The 19,635-nt window shown below is 49.5% G+C and overlaps 1 protein-coding gene across 3 annotated transcripts in view; it reads right to left on the reverse strand.

Moving 5' to 3' along the window:
- Positions 1–19,635, reverse strand: part of man1a2 (mannosidase, alpha, class 1A, member 2) — a 210,445-nt gene that overhangs the window by 28,930 nt on the left and 161,880 nt on the right. For all 3 annotated transcript variants that reach the window (XM_070544080.1, XM_070544081.1, XM_070544082.1), the window contains 2 exons: positions 4,033–4,148; positions 3,669–3,888 (listed from right to left, as the gene is read on the reverse strand). In XM_070544080.1, the coding sequence (XP_070400181.1) occupies positions 3,669–3,888; positions 4,033–4,148 (336 nt within the window). The remainder of the gene's footprint in view (positions 1–3,668; positions 3,889–4,032; positions 4,149–19,635) is intronic.

Raw genomic sequence — 19,635 nt, forward strand, 5'->3', positions numbered from 1 at the left:
GTTTCTGTGCATACCTGTAGTTATCGCACATTTTAATTCAATTCAAAAATACTTCATTAATCCCAGAGGGAAATTGATGGCTGTAGTAGCTCAGAATAATAATCAAGTCTTCAAAGAGTTATTGTTTCATTTATCGTTATCGAGGTGAAATCCTCAATATATTGTGAAATTGATTTTAGGCCATATAGCCCAGCCCTAACCCGGAGTATTGGCCAACCAATACAGGTCTTTCTAAAAAAATTAGCATATTGTGATAAAGTTCATTATTTTCTGTAATGTACTGATAAACATTAGACTTTCATATATATTAGATTCATTACACACAACTGAAGTAGTTCAAGCTTGTTGTTGTTTCTAATATTGATGATTTTGGCGTACAGCTCATGAAAACACAAAATTCCTATCTAAACAAATTAGCATATCATGAAAAGGTTCTCTAAACGAGCTATTAACCTAATCATCTGAATCAACTAATTAACTCTAAACACCTGCAAAAGACTCCTGAGGCTTTTAAAAACTCCCAGCCTGGTTCATTACTCAAAACCGCAATCATGGGTAAGACTGCCGACCTGACTGCTGTCCAGAAGGCCATCATTGACACCCTCAAGCAAGAGGGTAAGACACAGAAAGAAATTTCTGAACGAATAGGCTGGTCCCAGAGCGCTGTATCAAGGCACCTCAGTGGGAAGTCTGTGGGAAGGAAAACGTGTGGCAGAAAACGCTGCTCAACGAGAAGAGATGACCGGACCCTGAGCAAGATTGTGGAGAAGGACCGATTCCAGACCTTGGGGGACCTGCGGAAACAGTGGACTGAGTCTGGAGTAGAAACATCCAGAGCCACCGTGTACAGGCGTGTGCAGGAAATGGGCTACAGGTGCCACATTCCCCAGGTCAAACCACTTTTGAACCAGAAACAGTGGTACAAGTGCCTGACCTGGGCTACAGAGAAGCAGCACTGGACTGTTGCTCAGTGGTCCAAAGTACTTTTTTCGGATGAAAGCAAATTTTGCATGTCATTCGGAAATCAAGGTGCCAGAGTCTGGAGGAAGACTGGGCAGAGGGAAATGCCAAAATGCCTGAAGTCCAGTGTCAAGTACCCACAGTCAGTGATGGTCTGGGGTGCCATGTCAGCTGCTGGTGTTGGTCCACTGTGTTTTATCAAGATGAAGATTTCATTTTTCAGCACGACCTGGCACCTGCTCACAGTGCCAAAACCACTGGTAAATGGTTTACTGACCATGGTATTACTGTGCTCAATTGGCCTGCCAACTCTCCTGACCTGAACCCCGTAGAGAATCTGTGGGATGTTGTGAAGAGAAAGTTGAGAGACGCATGACCCAACACTCTGGATGAGCTTAAGGCCGCTATCGAAGTATCCTGGGCATCCATAACACCTCAGCAGTGCCACAGGCTGATTGCCTCCATGCCATGCCGCATTGAAGCAGTCATTTCTGCAAAAGGATTCCAGACCAAGTATTGAGTGCATAACTGAACATAATTATTTGAAGGTGGACCTTTTTTTGCATTAAAAACACTTTTCTTTTGTGGGTCGGATGAAATATGCTAATTATTTGATAGGAATTTTGGGTTTTCATGAGCTGTATGCCAAAATCATCAATATTAGAAACAATCAAAGGCTTGAACTACTTCAGTTGTGTGTAATGAATCTAATATATATGAAACTCTAATGTTTATCAGTACATTACAGACAGTAATGAACTTCATCACAATATGCTAATTTTTTGAGAAGGACCTGTATATCCCTAGTTATCGCCAGCGACTTTAAATAGGACAACAAAAAAACAAAATACCATTTCTGGTTTTAGCGCTATGTTGCTTTGTGTAGCAAGTTTGCTCTAAATGGTCTATAGATTTGTGACTGTTTTCCACCACACAGACCATTTCCATGACTTTAAGGTAGCTATGTTAGCTGAAACACATGTGGGACTCTGATGTATAGCTCAGACTTTTTCTGCAGCTGTAAAGAACACAATTTTACACCACAGGGACCACGGAGCTAAAGCAAACACTTTAGGTTGCTGTCGTAACCTTGGTTCTCTGGGTAACTTGAGTGAGATGTCTCACTGAGGGACACGCCCCTCCGCAGATTCCTCCATCAGTCAATCCTGATTGGCCAGTGACTGTTCTATCACCAAGGCAAGAAGAGGTGGTTGAATGACACGTGCATAGGGACACTTGCTACTCACAATAGCAGGTGAGGTGAGTGTCACGGTCACTGGCCAATCAGGATTGACATAGTGAGATAAGTGCTAGGGCTGAACGATTTTAGGAAAAGATTGAATTGCAATTTTTCTAGCAGAAATTGAGATTTCGGTTGAATTCACGATTTTCTGCAAACACAGGTCCAACACTAGCCTGCCAAGCCATCCTGTAGATTAAGTGAAAAGATGGTCTAGATTCTAATCTAGTACAACAAATCATTCACATTAATATTTGATATTTAATCATACAATAAAAACAGTTAAAGCTATTCATATTTTCTCCCATTATTATCTTTTTTGATAATTTTTAAGTGTTTGTGAAGCAACTTGTGCTTGTGATTTTTATCTAGAGCATTATAAAACGTGTTCTACTCCAAAAGTGCATGGAGGAAATATGTAGGTAGAAATAGCTTTTAAATGTATTAAATGTCAAACTGCACACAGTTTTCCCCGCATTACCAAGGCAGGCTGCTGCACATTTTTCGAAGCCGCCTGATAGTTTTCCCTCACTAAAAACGTCAGCTCCATGAGAGAGACGCACGCATTCTGACACCTCAGCTTGTTTGAGCTAACGTGTGCCGTCGGAAACATTCCAACCATTAAAAGAGAAGTTGAGCTTTCAAGTCAACTAAAGTGCGCGACTCCGCACTCGCTGATGAAGCATAAACCAAGCTTTAGAAGTCAGCCTGAACCTGCTCCGATGTGGGAGGAGTCTCTCTCCCATACTCAACTACGTTCTCTCTCTCTGTCCCGGGCTCACCTATGGTGCCATTACTATTGGCTCTAGCAGCGCTGTGTGTGGGAACATAAAACAGGGAAATAACCTGAACATGCAGCTCTGGCAGCTGTGGAGTTGGGCTCACCTCTGGACGGTACACCCCTCCCCTGCGCTGGCTTTTGCTGCCGCCATAACACAGGGGGAAAACCCAGGATGTAAAAATAAATAAATAAATAAATAAATAAAATAAAAAAAGTTACACAACTGATCCTGGATCAGTCAAAACCGCTAAAACTGCAGTTTGACGGTCACGTGATCGTGCTGTTTGAAACTGAAATTTCGGTCCAAAAACGATAGACCGTTCAGCTCTAATAAGTGCTTCTGGGGAACCTGCGGATGGACGTGTCCCACAGAGAGACATCAGGGTGTTTCCCAAAGCAAACCCCTACAGACCACTTCTTCCTGTGATGTAGACAGGACCCAGGTGTTATGGGATTAGAAGGGGGAACTTAATTTTGTTTATAATGATTTATGTCAAAATTACTTACGATGAAAAACTGAAATAGATGTACTTTTATATAGAAGGTAATGAGTACTACACCGAATATCAATGATTTTGACGCAAAGTCTGGTCTTTCCCCAGTACAGCCACTACAGAGCAGTGGAGAAACAACATCAGAAATGCTCTCAGCGCGTGTAACCATGTCTGCATGCAGCGCTGTCCTCACCTGTTCTGTCGTAGGACTCGTGGCAGGTGTGGGCGATCTCAGCTCCGAGCTGTAAATAGTGTCCGGCCTTGTCGTCCGGCGAGCCATCAGCGCCCAGAGCAAACATGCCACCAGCAAAGCAGGCCAGGTGGCCCATCTTCCTCTCCAGGTGGCCGTTCTTCCACTCTCCGATGAACGTCAGCCCGCCGTTGGATTTCCGTATGAGGTGGCGCTCAATGGCCTGGAGGCAAAAAAAGACTGAGCGTCACTGAGAAAGCAACAGAGCGGGGTAATGACAAGGACAAAGGGGTTGAGGTCTTTTGTCTCTCTGACTAGCTGAAACTATCACATGCACGTAGACCAGAGTGGATCCAGAGATGGGTACCTCAATAGCATCATCGTAACTTTTTCGAGCTTCTGTGTCGGTTCTGTCAGACATGAGCCATGCCTTCAGAAGGTACTCATAAAAACTGTCCCCTAATCCTCCCAGTGAGGTGTGATCTGCAGGGACAGAAAGAAACGAGTTTAAAGACGAGAGGATAGAGGAAAAACACCTACCTGTGGGAAAAATCCTTTCCAGCACTTGGCTGAGTAGCATTGGCTAAAGCAGGTCATTTTCTCCTCTGCATTCAGAAATATTGGCAGCGTGTTTCCTCACTCGCCCAGTTTTGTTTACTCTCTCCCTGATGTGCTCACATTTCACCATCCCAGAAATCCCCATCGATTTGGTTTACACAGCTCTCATGGCTGCCCTTATTTGCAGGAGACAACACAGAAAAGTAGGACACTGCAAGTGCCTGAAAGTGGCCAACTACATCCAGAAATCCCTCCCCGAGGGGGAATTCTGCACCTGTTCCTCTGAAAAAACACCCAGCTGTAACCTGTACTGCACCAGAACATTTAATATTATAGTATTCTTTTCAAAACCAAATAAACTCTTTACAACTTTGACTTAGGAGGAAAATATCTGAAGGTCATTTAGAAGGTAAGTGGTTGCATTTCCAGCCGTTTCTGTCCTCCAGATCTAATTTTACAGCGGTACTGTAAAACCGGTACTCAAACGCAACGACACCATGAAATCTTTATGCCCCTCTGTCGTCAAACGGTGAAATCTGGAGATTTGTCATCCAGTGAGAGTAGAGATCTCTTCAGCTGACTGTAAACACATCTGATGTCTGAGCGGATGCTTCATGTCTCCTCATCAAGGAGGATTCTGGTCCATATGTGGCTAACACGGCTACAGGAGGACAAAGATGACTGAATTATTGATGTTTTTGCCACCCACAACCTTAAAGAAAAGGCTGAGGGATTTGTGAGCTCTTTTGTTCTGTTTCTCCAACTATTATTGGCGCTCATTCTGAAGGCCTGGCACAGCGGTGGCTGATTTGCAGCCCGTTTAGACTGTTTCTGACTGTATATACTCACCATGCATTAAGGATGGTAAAAGAGACACCCTTACATGCTTTAGCTCTGCAATCACTTCAGATGAACCAGTGAAACTAAGTCTGACAAACAAACTAAAGCCTCATTTCCACTTCAGTAAGTTTGCTGTTGAGGTTAGTGTCACAATGAATGTGAACGTTGGTTACGTATTGTAACCCCAGATTCTATGAGTCTAGTCGCAGCCCTTAAGCTAGCTGCTATTGGAAGGATGATCTCCGCATCAGCCAATCATGAAGAGCTTAAATGTACGCCCACCAATAGTGGGCCCCCTCGTGGTATATAACCGCAGTGACCCCACTGCTCACCTCCAATGGCTCTTATTCCCATCATAACCAGTGGGGCCAGTGGCTTAAGGGCTGCGACTAGACTCATAGAATCTGGGGTTACAATACGTAACCAACGTTCTATTTCGTCTAGTCTTAGCCCTTAAGCTAGCTGCTATTGGAATAAGGCGCAGCTGGATGGGTTTACGCCCCACTGGTTAACACAACCAATGGACACACCCAATCAAATCTCCTCTAGTGGGGGACGTTCAGCCTCAGACCAGGCCTAAAGACTGAGGCAGGCACGATAAGAGAGGGGCCCCCACTAAAAAACATCATCCACAAGAGGATAAAATCCATCTCAGCAAGGCCAATGAGGTGCCATAAGCATTCATTTAGCCTGCTGGGGTCCAAGCACTGAACGAGTGATGGAACCTGAAGACACATCTCGTAAATAATAACGAGTAAAGGAACAGGGTGAGGCCCATGAAGCAGCCTGACAAATGTCTTCCATTGACACACCACTGAGGAGCGCCATCGAAGAGGAAATCCCTCTGGCCGAGTGAGCCCTGAGTGCCTCAGGGGGATCCCGCCCTGATGATGTGTAAGTGAGGGAAATGGCGTCACACAGCCAGCGTGAAAGGCGCTGGGCCGACAGCGCCTGACCAAGGGAAGACTCCCTGTAGTGCACAAACAGGTTTTGTGAGCGACGAATCCCTGAAGTGCGTGACACATATCGTGCAAGCGCGCGCACCGGGCAGAGAAGGTGAGAAGCCGCCTCCTCCTCAGAATTATGGGGAGGAGAAAAAAGTCCAGCCAATGAAATTGACCTGGATTTGAAGGAAGCATTAATGCTTTTGGGCACAAAGGCTGGGTTGGGGCATAAAACAGCAGACCCGCCATCCTCCCGGATCCTGAGGCATGCGGGAGCCACTGAGAGGGCGGTTAGGTCACTCACTCTCTTAACTGACGCTAGCGCCAGCAGCAATGCAGTTTTAAGCGACAGGAACTTGAGTGAGACCTGGTCCAAGGGTTCAAATGGAGCTTCAGATAAGCCGTGCAGAACCACCGTTAGATACCATTGGGGAAAAAGCGGGCGGGACACAGGTCTGTTCCTTCTGACACCTTTTAGAAAACGTTTTGTGAGGGGATGATTGAAAACAGATCTATCTCCAAAACCCTGATGACATGATGAGATAGCTGCAGCATATGTCTTAACAGTGCTGAATGCGAGGCCCCTGTCCATCAGTATCTGCAAAAATGATAGAACATCCGCCAGCTGGCAGGAGAGCGCTTGAACATTCCGTTCTGCGCACCAGTTCTGGAAAGCTGCCCATTTAGCAGCGTAAGAGGCAATGGTAGAGGGCGCCCGCGCACTCTGAATCGTGGCCACCACATCATGCGGCAGCCCAGAAGCCTCTAAGCGTGACCGCTCAGCGGCCAGACCCACAGCCGTTGGCCTATTTCCGGAGGATGTTTGATTATCCCATCCGCCTGGAGAAGGGCGTCCCCCCTCCACGGGGAGCCGGACACTAGCGCTTGCAGGTCCGGAAACCATGACGCGGACACGCGCCTGGGAGCCACCAGAATCACCGAGAGCTGTTCCGACCGAATTCGGTCCAGGAGACGGGGAATCAGAGGGACTGGTGGAAACGCGTAAAGGAGCGTTCGAGGCCAGGGCTGGTGTGAGAAGGCGTCCGCCCCGAGCGGGGGTCCGTCCCGGGGACTCAGGGAAAACCACAGGCGACACTGAGCGTTTTCGCGAGCCGCGAACAGATCCACAGACGGTTCCCCGAACCTGATCCAGATCTGTGATATCAGTGCAGGATGTAGACGCCAGTCGGAGTCGCGGGGTCCCCCTCTCGACAGGATGTCTGCCGCTACATTCAGTACCCCCGGAATGTAGATGGCTCTGATGGACAGCAGGTGGACATGTGTCCAACACAGTAAATCTGTGGCGACACGCAACAGTGGGAGGGATCGAACTCCCCCTTGGCGATTTATGTAGGCTGCCGCTACCCGGTTGTCTGTGTGAACTTCGACATGACGGCCCTCGAGAAGGGCAGCGAAGTGTCTGATCACTTTCCTCACTGTCATAAGCTCCAACACATTTATGTGCTCGTGCGTGTGGGAGGGCCAGCGATCTGCCACCGTGTGGGACAAGCACGTGCCCCCCCACCCCGACAGTGACGCATCCGTAAACACAGATACGTGTGACGCAGGACGTCCGATGGGAACCCCGCGTGAGAGGATGCAGGGGTTCCCCCAGTGAGCGAGGTCCCCGCCCACTGAAGGGGGAATCCTCAACATACGTCTCTTCTGACGTATTGGGTGTACCTGGAGGCGGACAAACCAGCGTTGCAAGCGCCTCGTGCGCAGCAAACCTAACGGCACTACTGAATGGGCTGCGGACATCATGCCCAGGAGTTTCATGACTAACCGGGCTCTCACGATCTTGCGGGGTTGAACACGGGAGATCACCGTGGAGAGATCTGCCGCTCTTGCAGGCGACAAACGTGCTCTCATTAGGGAGGCGTCCAACTCCACCCCGAGATACACAATCGACTGGGATGGAAGGATGGAGCTCTTTTCCCAGTTTATAGAAAACCCTAGGGTTGACAGATGCTCTGTCAACCTCCTGGTTTGCTGTGACGCCTCGTCCTCGGACCGAGCGCACAGGAGAAGATCGTCCAGGTAAAATAAGACCCTCATTCCCTCCGTGCGCAGTGGCTGCAGCGCGGTCTCCAGACATTTGGAGAAAGTGCGCGGGGCTAGCGAGTAGCCGAAAGGGAGGCGATTGAACTGATATTGAACTCCCTTGAACGAAAAACGCAGAAACTTCCGGTGGTTTGGAACTACTGGTATGTGGAAGTATGCGTCTTTCAGGTCGATTGACGTGAACCAATCCCCGGGGCGCACATATTCCAGGACTTGTCTCATCGGTAACATGCGGAAATGCATTACTGCTATGGAGCAGTTGAACAGGGACAGGTCGAGAATCGGCCTCATTCCTCCCGACTTCTTCGGTACTATGAAGTAGCGGGAGTAGAAACCCGAGAGTTCTTGTCCGCGAGGGACTTGGGAAATAGCGTCCTTGGACAGAAGTTCCCGCAGCTCCAGCTCTAGCGCCTGAGACTGTACTTGCGATGTGAACGTCGTCTCCACGATCCCGTTGAAGGGAGGTGGAGTGGCCTGAAAATGAAGTGTGTGACCGCAATGAATGGTGTCCGAAATCCATTTGCTCATGATGCAAAGGCGGCGCCACTCGTGCGTGCGTTCCGACAATGGACGCGTGTGCGCGGTCACGTGAACAACGTCTGAGGGTTGTGCATGCGCCCTTACCGCCGTCGCCCGTACCAGAGAACTGGGGGCGACCCATGGAGGGCTGCGCTCGAAAGGGCAAGTGCGAAACAGCTGGAACAGGCTGGTCCACACCGCGGAGCGTGGAGTCCGAGAGTGAAGGACGAGTGGGAGCCGGGCCTGTGCACGGGGGCGACAGAGTGCTAGCGGATGGAGCCGCGCACTGTGCCGCCGCGCGTGGTCGAGACAGCGACATGACATCCCGCCCCACCCAACGGCGTGGGGAGAGCGGGACGAGTTGGGCCTGGCCGGATGCTGGGGCCAGAGCGCAAATGGAGCGCACCCTTACGGCTGGCCGTGTATTATGACTACCTGCAGGAACATGTGTGCGTGCAGCAGTGCTTGGTGTGGGGAACATGTGTGAAAACTCGGCAGAGGATTCTGCGGAGGACTGTAGGATTGAGCTCTTTGAGTGACGTTTTTTGGGTTTTATTTCAAAACCAACAACATCAGAACAATCAGTAACACACACATTCCCCCCAAAGAGTCACTTCCGTGGCTGCTTTCGGCGAGGCTCCTGCACCTGGGACTGCCAAGACGGCGTCTGCTGGCCCCGCCGGAACCGTTGTCCGCCATCTCGCTGGTCCCGCTGATGTGGAGCCGAAGCGGGAGGCCGGCTCCGTGGAGCGGGCGGTGCAGCTGGACGTCTGAAGCTTCCGCGCCGTTCGTCCCATCCTCTGGCTGAACGGCCGGAGTGCGAGGCTGACCGAGGGTGGACCAGATCTCGCACCGTAGCCGATAGTTCGGCCGTCTTCTGAGCCCTCTCAATGACGCCCCTAAGATGGGGACCAAACAGAACATCGGTGGTGATGGGGCCATCCAGCATCTCCCTTTGCAGATGTTCCGGAATGGAGGGCAGGGCCTTCAGCCAGATCGCTCGCTGGATGAGGGTCTGCCAGGCAGCGATGCGAGCAGAACCGGTGAGCACAGTAGCACACAGATTGAGGATGGCATCAGCAGTCTTAGTTATGACGGCTTTCGACTCCTCGGGAGCTTCCAGCTCCTCCATCATCTTGGAGACGCCGAAGGCAAGAAGGGCGATGTTATTCCCTGCAGCGCCGGTCTGAAAGGCACACTGATGTGCGCGGTCGGTGAGCCGCGTCAGCAGCTGGTCATGTTTTGAAGCGGGAACAGCTCGCGGGCCAGCGAGGTGGTTCTTGGCGCCGAACAGCGAGGCCAAATCCGGCTCTAGTGGAGGAACGGACGGACAGCCTTGGTCGGAAAACCCCTCGACCTTGGTGATGGGCGCATATGTGGAGACTGGCGCCTTGAGCTTGGCAGGCTCGGAGAAGGCGGCAGACCAGCAGCTCATAGCAGCGGGGAAGCGCGGCCAGACAGGGTCTGGACAGCGTGTCTGAGTTGCCCCGAAAATTCCCGCCAAATCATCCGCTTCAGGCAGGGCCGGTTCTGGCACAGCTAGCCCCTTGCGGGCTGCTGACGCAGAAATGATGGCGGGCAGCTCCTGGAGCAGTGCTCTTACTGCTGGCAGGGAGGAGCGAGAAGCCACTGGGGCAGAAGGACCCGCTGAGCGAAGCTCGTCGACCTCCGTTATGTCTAGGAGGGACGCCGCCTCATCGTAGTTTTCGCTGTCAGTGACGTCATCCAGCCGGTTGAAGCCAGCCGGCTCCTGACCGGCGTCGAAGAAAACCAAAGCCTTGTCCAGCGGGTAGGAGTCAGCCACCGGAAATTCTTCGTCGGCGGCGGGAGTGAAGTACTCGACCCGGCGAATCTTCTCCGCCACGGGCAGAGCGGCACAGAACGGGCACGAGGCCTGCGGGGTCAAGGCCAGGCCAGCGTGGTGAGCCCCGAGACAGACCTCACACTTAGCGTGCAGGTCGCCGCTGGAAATGGAGCCCGTCTGGCAGGTCGGGCAGGGTCTGGTGTCGCTGGACATGGCTGGTAAGTCGTCTTCGGATAATTTGCTCTTTTGAGATAATATTTGCTCTTTAATAAAGCTCTCAAGCTTGGCATGAAGAGAAAAAGGAGGTGAGCAGTGGGGTCACTGCGGTTATATACCACGAGGGGACCCACTATTGGTGGGCGTACATTTAAGCTCTTCATGATTGGCTGATGCGGAGATCATCCTTCCAATAGCAGCTAGCTTAAGGGATAAGACTAGACGAAATAGAACAGAGGAGTGCGTCTGCAGATCTGAGCGCCGTCAGAGGGATGTGTGGTACTACTGAAAGATCTCATTAGGACAGAAGACCCAGTCCTCATTAGTCTGGTCCAACTACAGTTTGTTTACCTTTATTCTGACGCACGCACGCACACACTCATAATGCCTCCAATACAAACACTTCCCTCATACCCACTCCCATTAATACAAGTGAACGTTAAACCATGTTCCAGCTTTCCGAACACGGTGAGCAATATCCTCCATTTCCCATCTCAGAATAAAAGAATCTGAGTGATGAATAATAATTTATCCTGAAAGCTGAATTAGTGCCCAGCAGCGGGTGGATTTAGGCTGCTGTTTTGTGCGTCTCCAGTCTGTAAAGCAGCCTAAATGGTGCTGTAATGAATTCAAATGGAAGCACTCTGAGACCGACTGTCTCACAGACAGGTGCGCAGAAATATGCAAATAACCAGGTTCCTGCAACATGTTCCATAGGCTGCAGCTCTAGCTGGAAATAGACTTTGAACGAGTTGTAATTTTCTGCTTTCCTGAGTTGGGAAGTGATAATCACAATATCACAACAACACTGTGTGCAGTGTTACTGCACTGATGTGTGTATTATTGATTTAAATTGTGCTGAACAAGAGAAAGGCTGTATTGTTTGGGTCCGTGTGCTTAACGCCTCTGCGCTAATCTCCAGCTGATCCCAGAACAAACTCAACTGCAAATTCAGCCCTCCCACATTTTCTTCATCTAAGCCCCTAAAAACTACCTTTCTGATCATTGTGCAAAAAGACAGACAAGTGACAGGTCAGAGGCACTTCAGGGGGCCAATCAGAGGGGGGCAGTGCCCCTGTGGCCCTGCCCCTAGGACCGCTGCTCGGGTGTAAGATCGGCTCGGGGTCCTTTGACTGCCGATGACGTCAAAGTACGGCAAACCCACTCAGACAAAATACACTACACATCTTTTTACTGTTAGAAAGAATTTAGCAGTTTCGTTATTAAAATAATATTTCTTACTACGTAAGTTTATGTTTATAATGGTATTTGTAAAATAAAACACTATATTGTATTCATAATGTTGAACTCCTCTTTGAGCACATCCCTTGAAGGATCATAGGTATTAGCAACACCTGTGAAACTGTATTTGCAGGAAAGAAGTGTGTTCCGTTTATTGAAGTATTTTGTGTTTAGAGTTTTTGACGTCTTGTCTATGCGTAGTTCAGTTACGCTTATAGCTGCTAGCCAAAACTCTGGAGTTAAGTTTTCTGGCTTTACTAAAATACCTGTCTGTACTTATTTGATTGATGGTAGTTTTACTTTCTATTAGACTCCAAATGTAATCATTTGGCACGTTTCTAATTCATAATTTGTAAGAATGTAATCGGTGATATTAGCATTAGCATTCCAATGGGTTTTTCCATGTATATTAGCATTGCGCTAACCACTCGCTGCCAAATTGCAGCCTTTGCGATTAGAAAATCTCCTTTTGTCACATCACAATTTAATTGCACATGCAGTTAATCGTTCAGCCCTAATATACATGCAGCTCTATGCTAAAAGTGTATTTTCAAAGAGGCAATGATGGATTTCTTTGTAAAAGTTGCCCATCTTTCCAACAGAAAAATGTGCCTGGACCAACGTAACGTGATAACAATGTCACGTGATTACGTAACTTCCGTAAGGTTCATGTTCAGGCAATCAACTACTTTGACGTCATCGGCAGTCGAAGGACGACGAGCCGATCTTGCACCCGAGCAGATCCTGTACCGACACCGGCAGTCAGGGGGTGTTTCTCAATGTCAAGGCGCCTGGCCTCGCAAGACATCGCCTTATGAGGACACTGTCCTTCCTTGGTCAAATAAAACGGTTGAAGAGCAAATTGCAGGTTCAAATTTTTTTCTAATTTATATAAAATGCTGTCCAAAAATACTATTTAAAAAGCTTATTGTGAATATTTCGATGCAACATACATAACAGCAGAGTTTTTCTAGCCTTTCTCAGCAAAGCTTAATCTAAATCTGAACCTCTGCAGTAACCAAAGGGAGTTAGAAGTTCGGCGCTGCCTCAGCTCAGTGTGGAGGGTGGCTAGTTTTAGGGTAGAGAGGTCAGGTTATCCAGTCAGTGTGTGCTTACTAGTGTTGGATTGTGTTCATGTTGATAAACTATAGTCTGTGAAGGCTGTACCAACTCCAGCGTGTCTGGACATAGAGTCCAGGGGTATCCAGAGCAGAGGAACAACGCCTCTATCTCCGTGCCCGAGGGCCTTTCTGCAGCTGAAAATACGGACTTCTGGAGCCCACATCGGTCGGTACCGGGACAGAGAGGTCCGCACTGGGCTCCAGAGACCCGTGGTGGGGTTTAAAAAATTAAATGTGGATTTCTGGAGCTCAGATTACCGTCAGAACCAGGTCAGAAACGACCACCAGAAGAGACGCGCTGCTCAGCAGGCCAGCTGATTTCCGGGTCAGAACCAGACCAGAACCGCCACACCAGAAGAGGATGTGCGGCTTTTAAAAATACCAGCTCGACTGTCTCACTCGTGTTTGGGTCGGATCCAGCTCACAGAAGCCGCATGAGCTCCAGAACCAGATCACAGGCGTCTCTCCCCCTCTCTCTAAGCACTAAACTACGTTAGGTGAATGGATATTAACGAGTATGAGACAGCTGACAGACGCTGATTAGTATTACTAATATATTAACTGACCAATACTGTTTTAATTGTCTGGCACACGATAGTAATCTGTACAATATTGTGACGTTAGCACACAAGTTTAAGCTAACATGGTTAACTCACCAGACACCTGCTGCTACTTTTTTAATTGTGTATATGTTTATCAAATTAAATAAGTAAGCGATACACTACCTGCTAGCCACCGAAGCTGTAACTACTACGCATCTAACCAACAGTAGCTAACCACTTTGGATTAAAAAAAAAAAAACATTTTAGATGTCAGCTCGATAGCCACAATTAATTGACTTAAAGGGGCATTATGGATGTTTGACAGCCAAAACATGTACAGAAATAATAAATGTCTTCTTCATACATTCTCCTGCAATGCCCTGATCCTGTAGAATGAGCCCTGGCATTTTTACTGTGATTGCCTGTTTTTCTGTAAAATCACAGAAAAAGAGAGCTGCTCGGGTCGAGCAGGCTGCTTCATGCGCCTTCACACTCAGGCATAGCCTGTAGCATTTGCTATCAGTAGCTTTAGCAGCAGAGAGAGAGGCAGTGCCACTTTGTCGCTGTTCCTAACGCCTAGTGATGAACCTAGCTACATTTCCGAGGACCCTTAGCTACTTTCTGTAGAACTTTCTTCTAGATATCTCCTGCAAATTAACAACAAAATAGCCATTTTTTGCTCCGAACTGTTCTTTGAACGCTGTTTCAGCTGTCATCAAGGATATAAATGTTACAGATACAAAATACGTCACTGATGGTTTAGCTCACTTAGTAAGACGTCGTACTCTCATGCAGAAGACCTGGGTTTGATTCTGGATGTGAACATAGTTCATTAAGAGTTTCTTTTTTACATTAATGGTATATTTTTTTACAGTAAGATGCCCAAATTTTTATTTGAGACTCGCCGAACAGATCTTTCATGGCGGTTAAAACGAAGAGTCGGAGTACCCGGCCCGGAGGGTTACCGGGGTCCCACCCTGGAGCCAGGCCTGGGGTTGGGGCCCGTGAGCGAGCGCCTGGTGGCCGGGCTTTCGCCCATGGGGCCCGGCCGGGCCCAGCCCGAACCGGATACATGGGCTCGTCCAACTGTGGACCCACCACCCGCAGGAGGAACATGAAGGGTCCGGTGCAATGCGAATCGGGTGGCAGACCAAGGCGGGAGCCTTGGCGGTCCAATCCCCGGACAAGAAAACTAGTTTTTGGGACATGGAACGTCACCTCGCTGGCGGGGAAGGAGCCGGAGCTTGTGGCAGAGGTTGAGCGGTACCGGCTAGATATAGTCGGACTCACGTCGACACATTGCATCGGCTCTGGAACCCGAGACCTGGAGAGGGGTTGGACACTCTACTTTGCTGGAGTTGCTCCGGGTGAGAGGCGGAGGGCTGGGGTTGGCTTTTTGTTAGCCCCGAGACTCTCTGCCTGTGTGTTGGGGTTTACCCCGGGGGACAAGAGGGTAGCGTCCTTGCGCCTTCGGGTCGGGGAACGGGTCCTGACTGTTGTTTGTGCTTATGGGCCAAATATCAGTTCAGAGTACCCACCCTTTTTGGAGTCCCTGGGACGAGTGCTAGATAGTGCTCCATCAGGGGACTCCATTGTCCTGCTGGGGGACTTCAATGCTCACGTGGGCAATGACAGCTTGACCTGGAGGGGTGTGATTGGGAGGAACGGCCCACCTAATCTGAACTCGAGCGGTGATTTGTTATTGGACTTCTGTGCAAGCCGCAGTTTGGCCATAACGAACACCATGTTCGAACATAAGGATGCCCACCGGTACACTTGGTACCAGGGCAGCCTAGGTCACAGGTCGATGATAGATTTTGTAGTCGTATCATCTGACCTGCGGCCGTATGTTTTGGACACCCGAGTGAAGAGAGGGGCGGAGCTGTCAACTGATCACCACCTGGTGGTGAGTTGGATCAGATGGCAAGGGAACATGCCGCGTAGACCTGGCAGACCCAAACGCATAGTGAGGGTCTGCTGGGAACGCCTGGCAGAAGAACCTGTCAAGACGGTCTTCAACTCCCACCTCCGGCAGAGCTTTGACCACGTCCCGAGAGCAGTGGGGGACATTGAGTCCGAGTGGGCCTTGTTCCACTCTGCGATTGTCGAGGCGGCTGTTGCTAGCTGTGGTCGTAAGGTGGCCGGTGCCAGTCGTGGTGGCAACCCCCGTACCCGCTGGTGGACACCAGAGGTTCGGGGAGCCGTCAAGCTGAAGAAGGAGGCCTACAGGGCGTGGCTGGTCAGTGGGTCTCCGGAGGCAGCAGACAGGTACCGGATAGCCAAGCGGGGTGCAGCAGTGGCAGTTGCCGAGGCAAAATCTCGGGCGTGGGAGGAGTTTGGTGAGGCCATGGAGAAAGACTATCGATCGGCTCCAAAGAGGTTCTGGCAAACTGTCCGGCGCCTCAGGAGAGGAAGGCAGCAACTCGCTCACACTGTTTACAGTGGGGATGGGGAGCTGCTGACGTCAACTGAGGCTATAGTCGGACGGTGGAAGGAATACTTTGAGGAGCTCCTCAATCCCACCAATGCGCATTCCGAGGAGGAACCAGAGCTGGGAGGCCTGGGGATGGACTGTCCGATCTCGGGGGCAGAAGTTGCTGAGGTAGTCAAAGAACTACACAGTGGCGGAGCCCCGGGGGCGGATGAGGTTCGTCCTGGGTATCTCAAGGCTATGGATGTTGTAGGGCTGTCATGGTTGACACGTCTCTACAACATTGCGTGGTCATCAGGGGCAGTTCCTAGGGAGTGGCAGACCGGGGTGGTGGTCCCCATCTTTAAGAAGGGTGACCTGAGGGTGTGTTCCAACTATAGGGGGATCACACTCCTCAGCCTCCCTGGAAAGGTCTACTCCAAGGTACTGGAAAGGAGGGTTCGATCGATAGTTGAATCTCAGATAGAGGAGGAGCAATGTGGTTTTCGTCCTGGCCGTGGAACTGTGGACCAGCTCTATACCCTTGCAAGGGTGATGGAGGGGGCATGGGAGTTTGCCCAACCAATCCACACGTGCTTTGTGGATTTGGAGAAGGCTTATGACCGTGTCCCCAGGGGCACCCTGTGGGGGACGCTCCAGGAGTATGGGGTGGGTGGCTTTCTGTTAAGGGCCATTCAGTCCCTTTACCAGAGGAGCGTGAGTTTGGTCCTCATAGCCGGTAGTAAGTCGGACCTGTTCCCAGTGAGGGTTGGACTCCGCCAGGGCTGTCCTTTGTCACCGGTTCTGTTCATCACTTTTATGGACAGAATTTCTAGACGCAGCCGTGGTGTGGAGTGTGTCGAGTTTGGTGGCAGGAGAATCTCGTCTCTGCTTTTTGCGGATGATGTGGTCCTCCTAGCTTCATCCAGCTCTGACCTTCAGCTCTTGCTGGGTAGGTTCGCGGCCGAATGTGAAGCGGCTGGGATGAGGATCAGCACCTCCAAATCTGAGACCATGGTTCTCGACCGGAAAAGGGTGGCTTGCCACCTCCGGGTCGGGGGAGAGGTCCTACCTCAAGTGGAGGAGTTTAAGTATCTCGGGGTCTTGTTCACGAGTGAGGGTAGGAGGGATCGGGAGATCGACAGGCGGATTGGTTCGGCGTCTGCAGTGATGCGGACGCTGAGCCGATCTGTCGTGGGGAAGAGGGAGCTGAGCCAGAAAGCCAGGCTCTCGATTTACCTGCCCGAGGAGGTGTTTCGGGCATGTCCTGCCGGCAGAAGGCCCCCGGGTCGACCCAGGACACGTTGGAGAGGTTACATCTCCAATCTGGTCCGGGAACGCCTTGGGGTCCTGCCGGAGGAGCTGGTGGACAAGGCCGGGGAGAGGACGGCCTGGAGCTCCCTAGTTGGGATGCTGTCCCCGCGACCCGGACCCGGATAAGCGGAGGAAGACGACGACGACGACGACTCGCCGAACGGCATTGAATTCACAGATAAAAAAGATGTGGATTCAACTTTCATTTTGGAACAATTTTTCAAGCAAGGGAAGGGAATGATCTGAGCATGCAGGAGGACTGACCCATCATAAACCTTTGCCGGCTGTGCCGAAGAGAAAGGTACAGAACCAAATTATTTAATTAATTAGCTGCGCGTTCTCCTGTTCTCCCCCCCCCCACCCACACACACCAACACACACAAGGGACTGTCTCAGCTGTTATTTTTGTTAAGGAGTGTGCACGTACAGCATGCGCGCCTCGTGCACGAGCTTACTATTGAAGCTGCCGTTATGCTTTTGGCCTGAGGGGGCAATCGCGGGCATAAAAATTCAAAACTCCGTAAAGTCCCTTTAAATTTAAACTTGAAATTTGTCCCAAAAGTAGCTGCTGGCTCCTGATCTGCCATCCTTTTGAAAATACTGCGGTGTATTCTGGGAAATTTTTGACCAAGGCCAGCTACAAGACACCTCCCGTGCCCTCCTCTCCTGGCTCAGCTAGCTAAACGGCTAACAAACGGAGAACAGACGCCTCGGTAGAACATGAACACTGGAACATGCCTTGGCAGTTCCAGATGACGTATCTCCTAGGAAACCGGGGCGTGACCAAGACATCAAGGCGAGGTTACTTGGCATTGAGAAACACCCAGGGTTGCTCTGATCCATGGAGAAACTTCCTGTTCCTTCGAAAGGCCCCGCTCCCTTTTGGGTATTTCAGTTCTGTTGAAGTAACCAGTTACTGATTATTTTAATAGGGTAAGATTTTTGTAATTTAATCATACTAACGATGTTTTCTGACTAAGTTTAAACTCTTCTGCCGCTGCTGATCAACCTGCGTGAAAGAAGCTAGCTATCCTGCTGCACATTAATCATTTAAATAGTGCACCTCTGTACCCAATTTAGCTAAACCTGCCCTCTGCCCAACTGGTTCATAAAGAAAAGCACAATACAAGACACATCAGGTGGCTTTGATGATCCAATCAGATGGATTTCTGTCCATACTAGTGGTTCTTCTGGTGTTATTTAACCAAGTCCAGTCTCTGTGGTGAAAATACCTTGACTTGTTCTGTTGAGATGACTAATAAGCCCCACATATACTATCTGTTAGCTTATCTACCCAGTTAAAGCTACATACAACAGGTAACATGCTCATGACATGCACAGAAACACATCTGCTGCATTTTCATTATAATACAGACCTTATTCTTTCCCAGCCACTATAAACGACAATCAAGCCACTAGCAGCCACTTCTGTCAACCTAATCCCAGATTGTAGGACAGTTTACCAGCTTAACCGAGTTTATTAATCATTAGTGAGTAGTATTTTTGTTTTATATGTCCTGGCTGATCTGGACTCAAAGACCAGGCTCGTTAGAGTGAGACACATCAACAGAGTGACTAGTAATATACACACACCAACACTAACACCAAGCATCCATCAGCTCATCAGCAGACTTCCCATGTGTTTATGCACTCATTCATCCATCCATCAATCTGCCCTTCCTCTATCTTCTGTCCATTTATCTCCCTCTGGTTCTGGCCTGAAGCCTGAGCACTTACAGGCTCATCAGTCTGACTGCCAAGCCACCTGCCCATGTATTAATGTGCCACTCCCTTTATATAGGACCACAAATGCAACACATTCGTTGAATTGATAAGTAAAACCAATAAATCAGCAGTTTAATCTGCCTGTAGCCCTCCGGCTATTGAAAATCTATTTATTGTGTCCTGGTTTACCCAGAGTGTCGTGGCCCACTCCCTCCATGGGAACTCAGTCTCCATGCAAACATACAAATACACTTTATTCAATTTTGAAAAGATTTCATCTTTCATTTCAGCTCACTGAAGCGAGGACCCAACCAGGAACAGATAGTCATATCTGATCAAGAGCACCACAATAAATATTAAAATGTTTCCAAGGCAAACCTCAAAAAGACCATTTTAATATTCTCACTGTTTTATTATTCTGGTGCGATGCCAAGATAACAGTCAGCAGGTCAGTCGGCATCAAGACCGACTTTGAAAAGGTTATAAATGATAGAAGGAAACAGATTATTATGCCCACCCTACTAACTCTGCGCTGCAACTGTTCTGGGACAAACGAAAACAGCATTTGTCTCTTTGGGACTCCGACCAGACCTTTTATCACGTTTCAGCTCTAATCACATTTTATTTTTACTCGTAGAGAGAAGAAAGCCTCCTTTAAGAGAGAGCAGACA

Source organism: Nothobranchius furzeri, chromosome 14 (assembly GCF_043380555.1).
Source record: "Nothobranchius furzeri strain GRZ-AD chromosome 14, NfurGRZ-RIMD1, whole genome shotgun sequence".
In the NCBI taxonomy this organism is placed as follows: domain Eukaryota; kingdom Metazoa; phylum Chordata; class Actinopteri; order Cyprinodontiformes; family Nothobranchiidae; genus Nothobranchius; species Nothobranchius furzeri.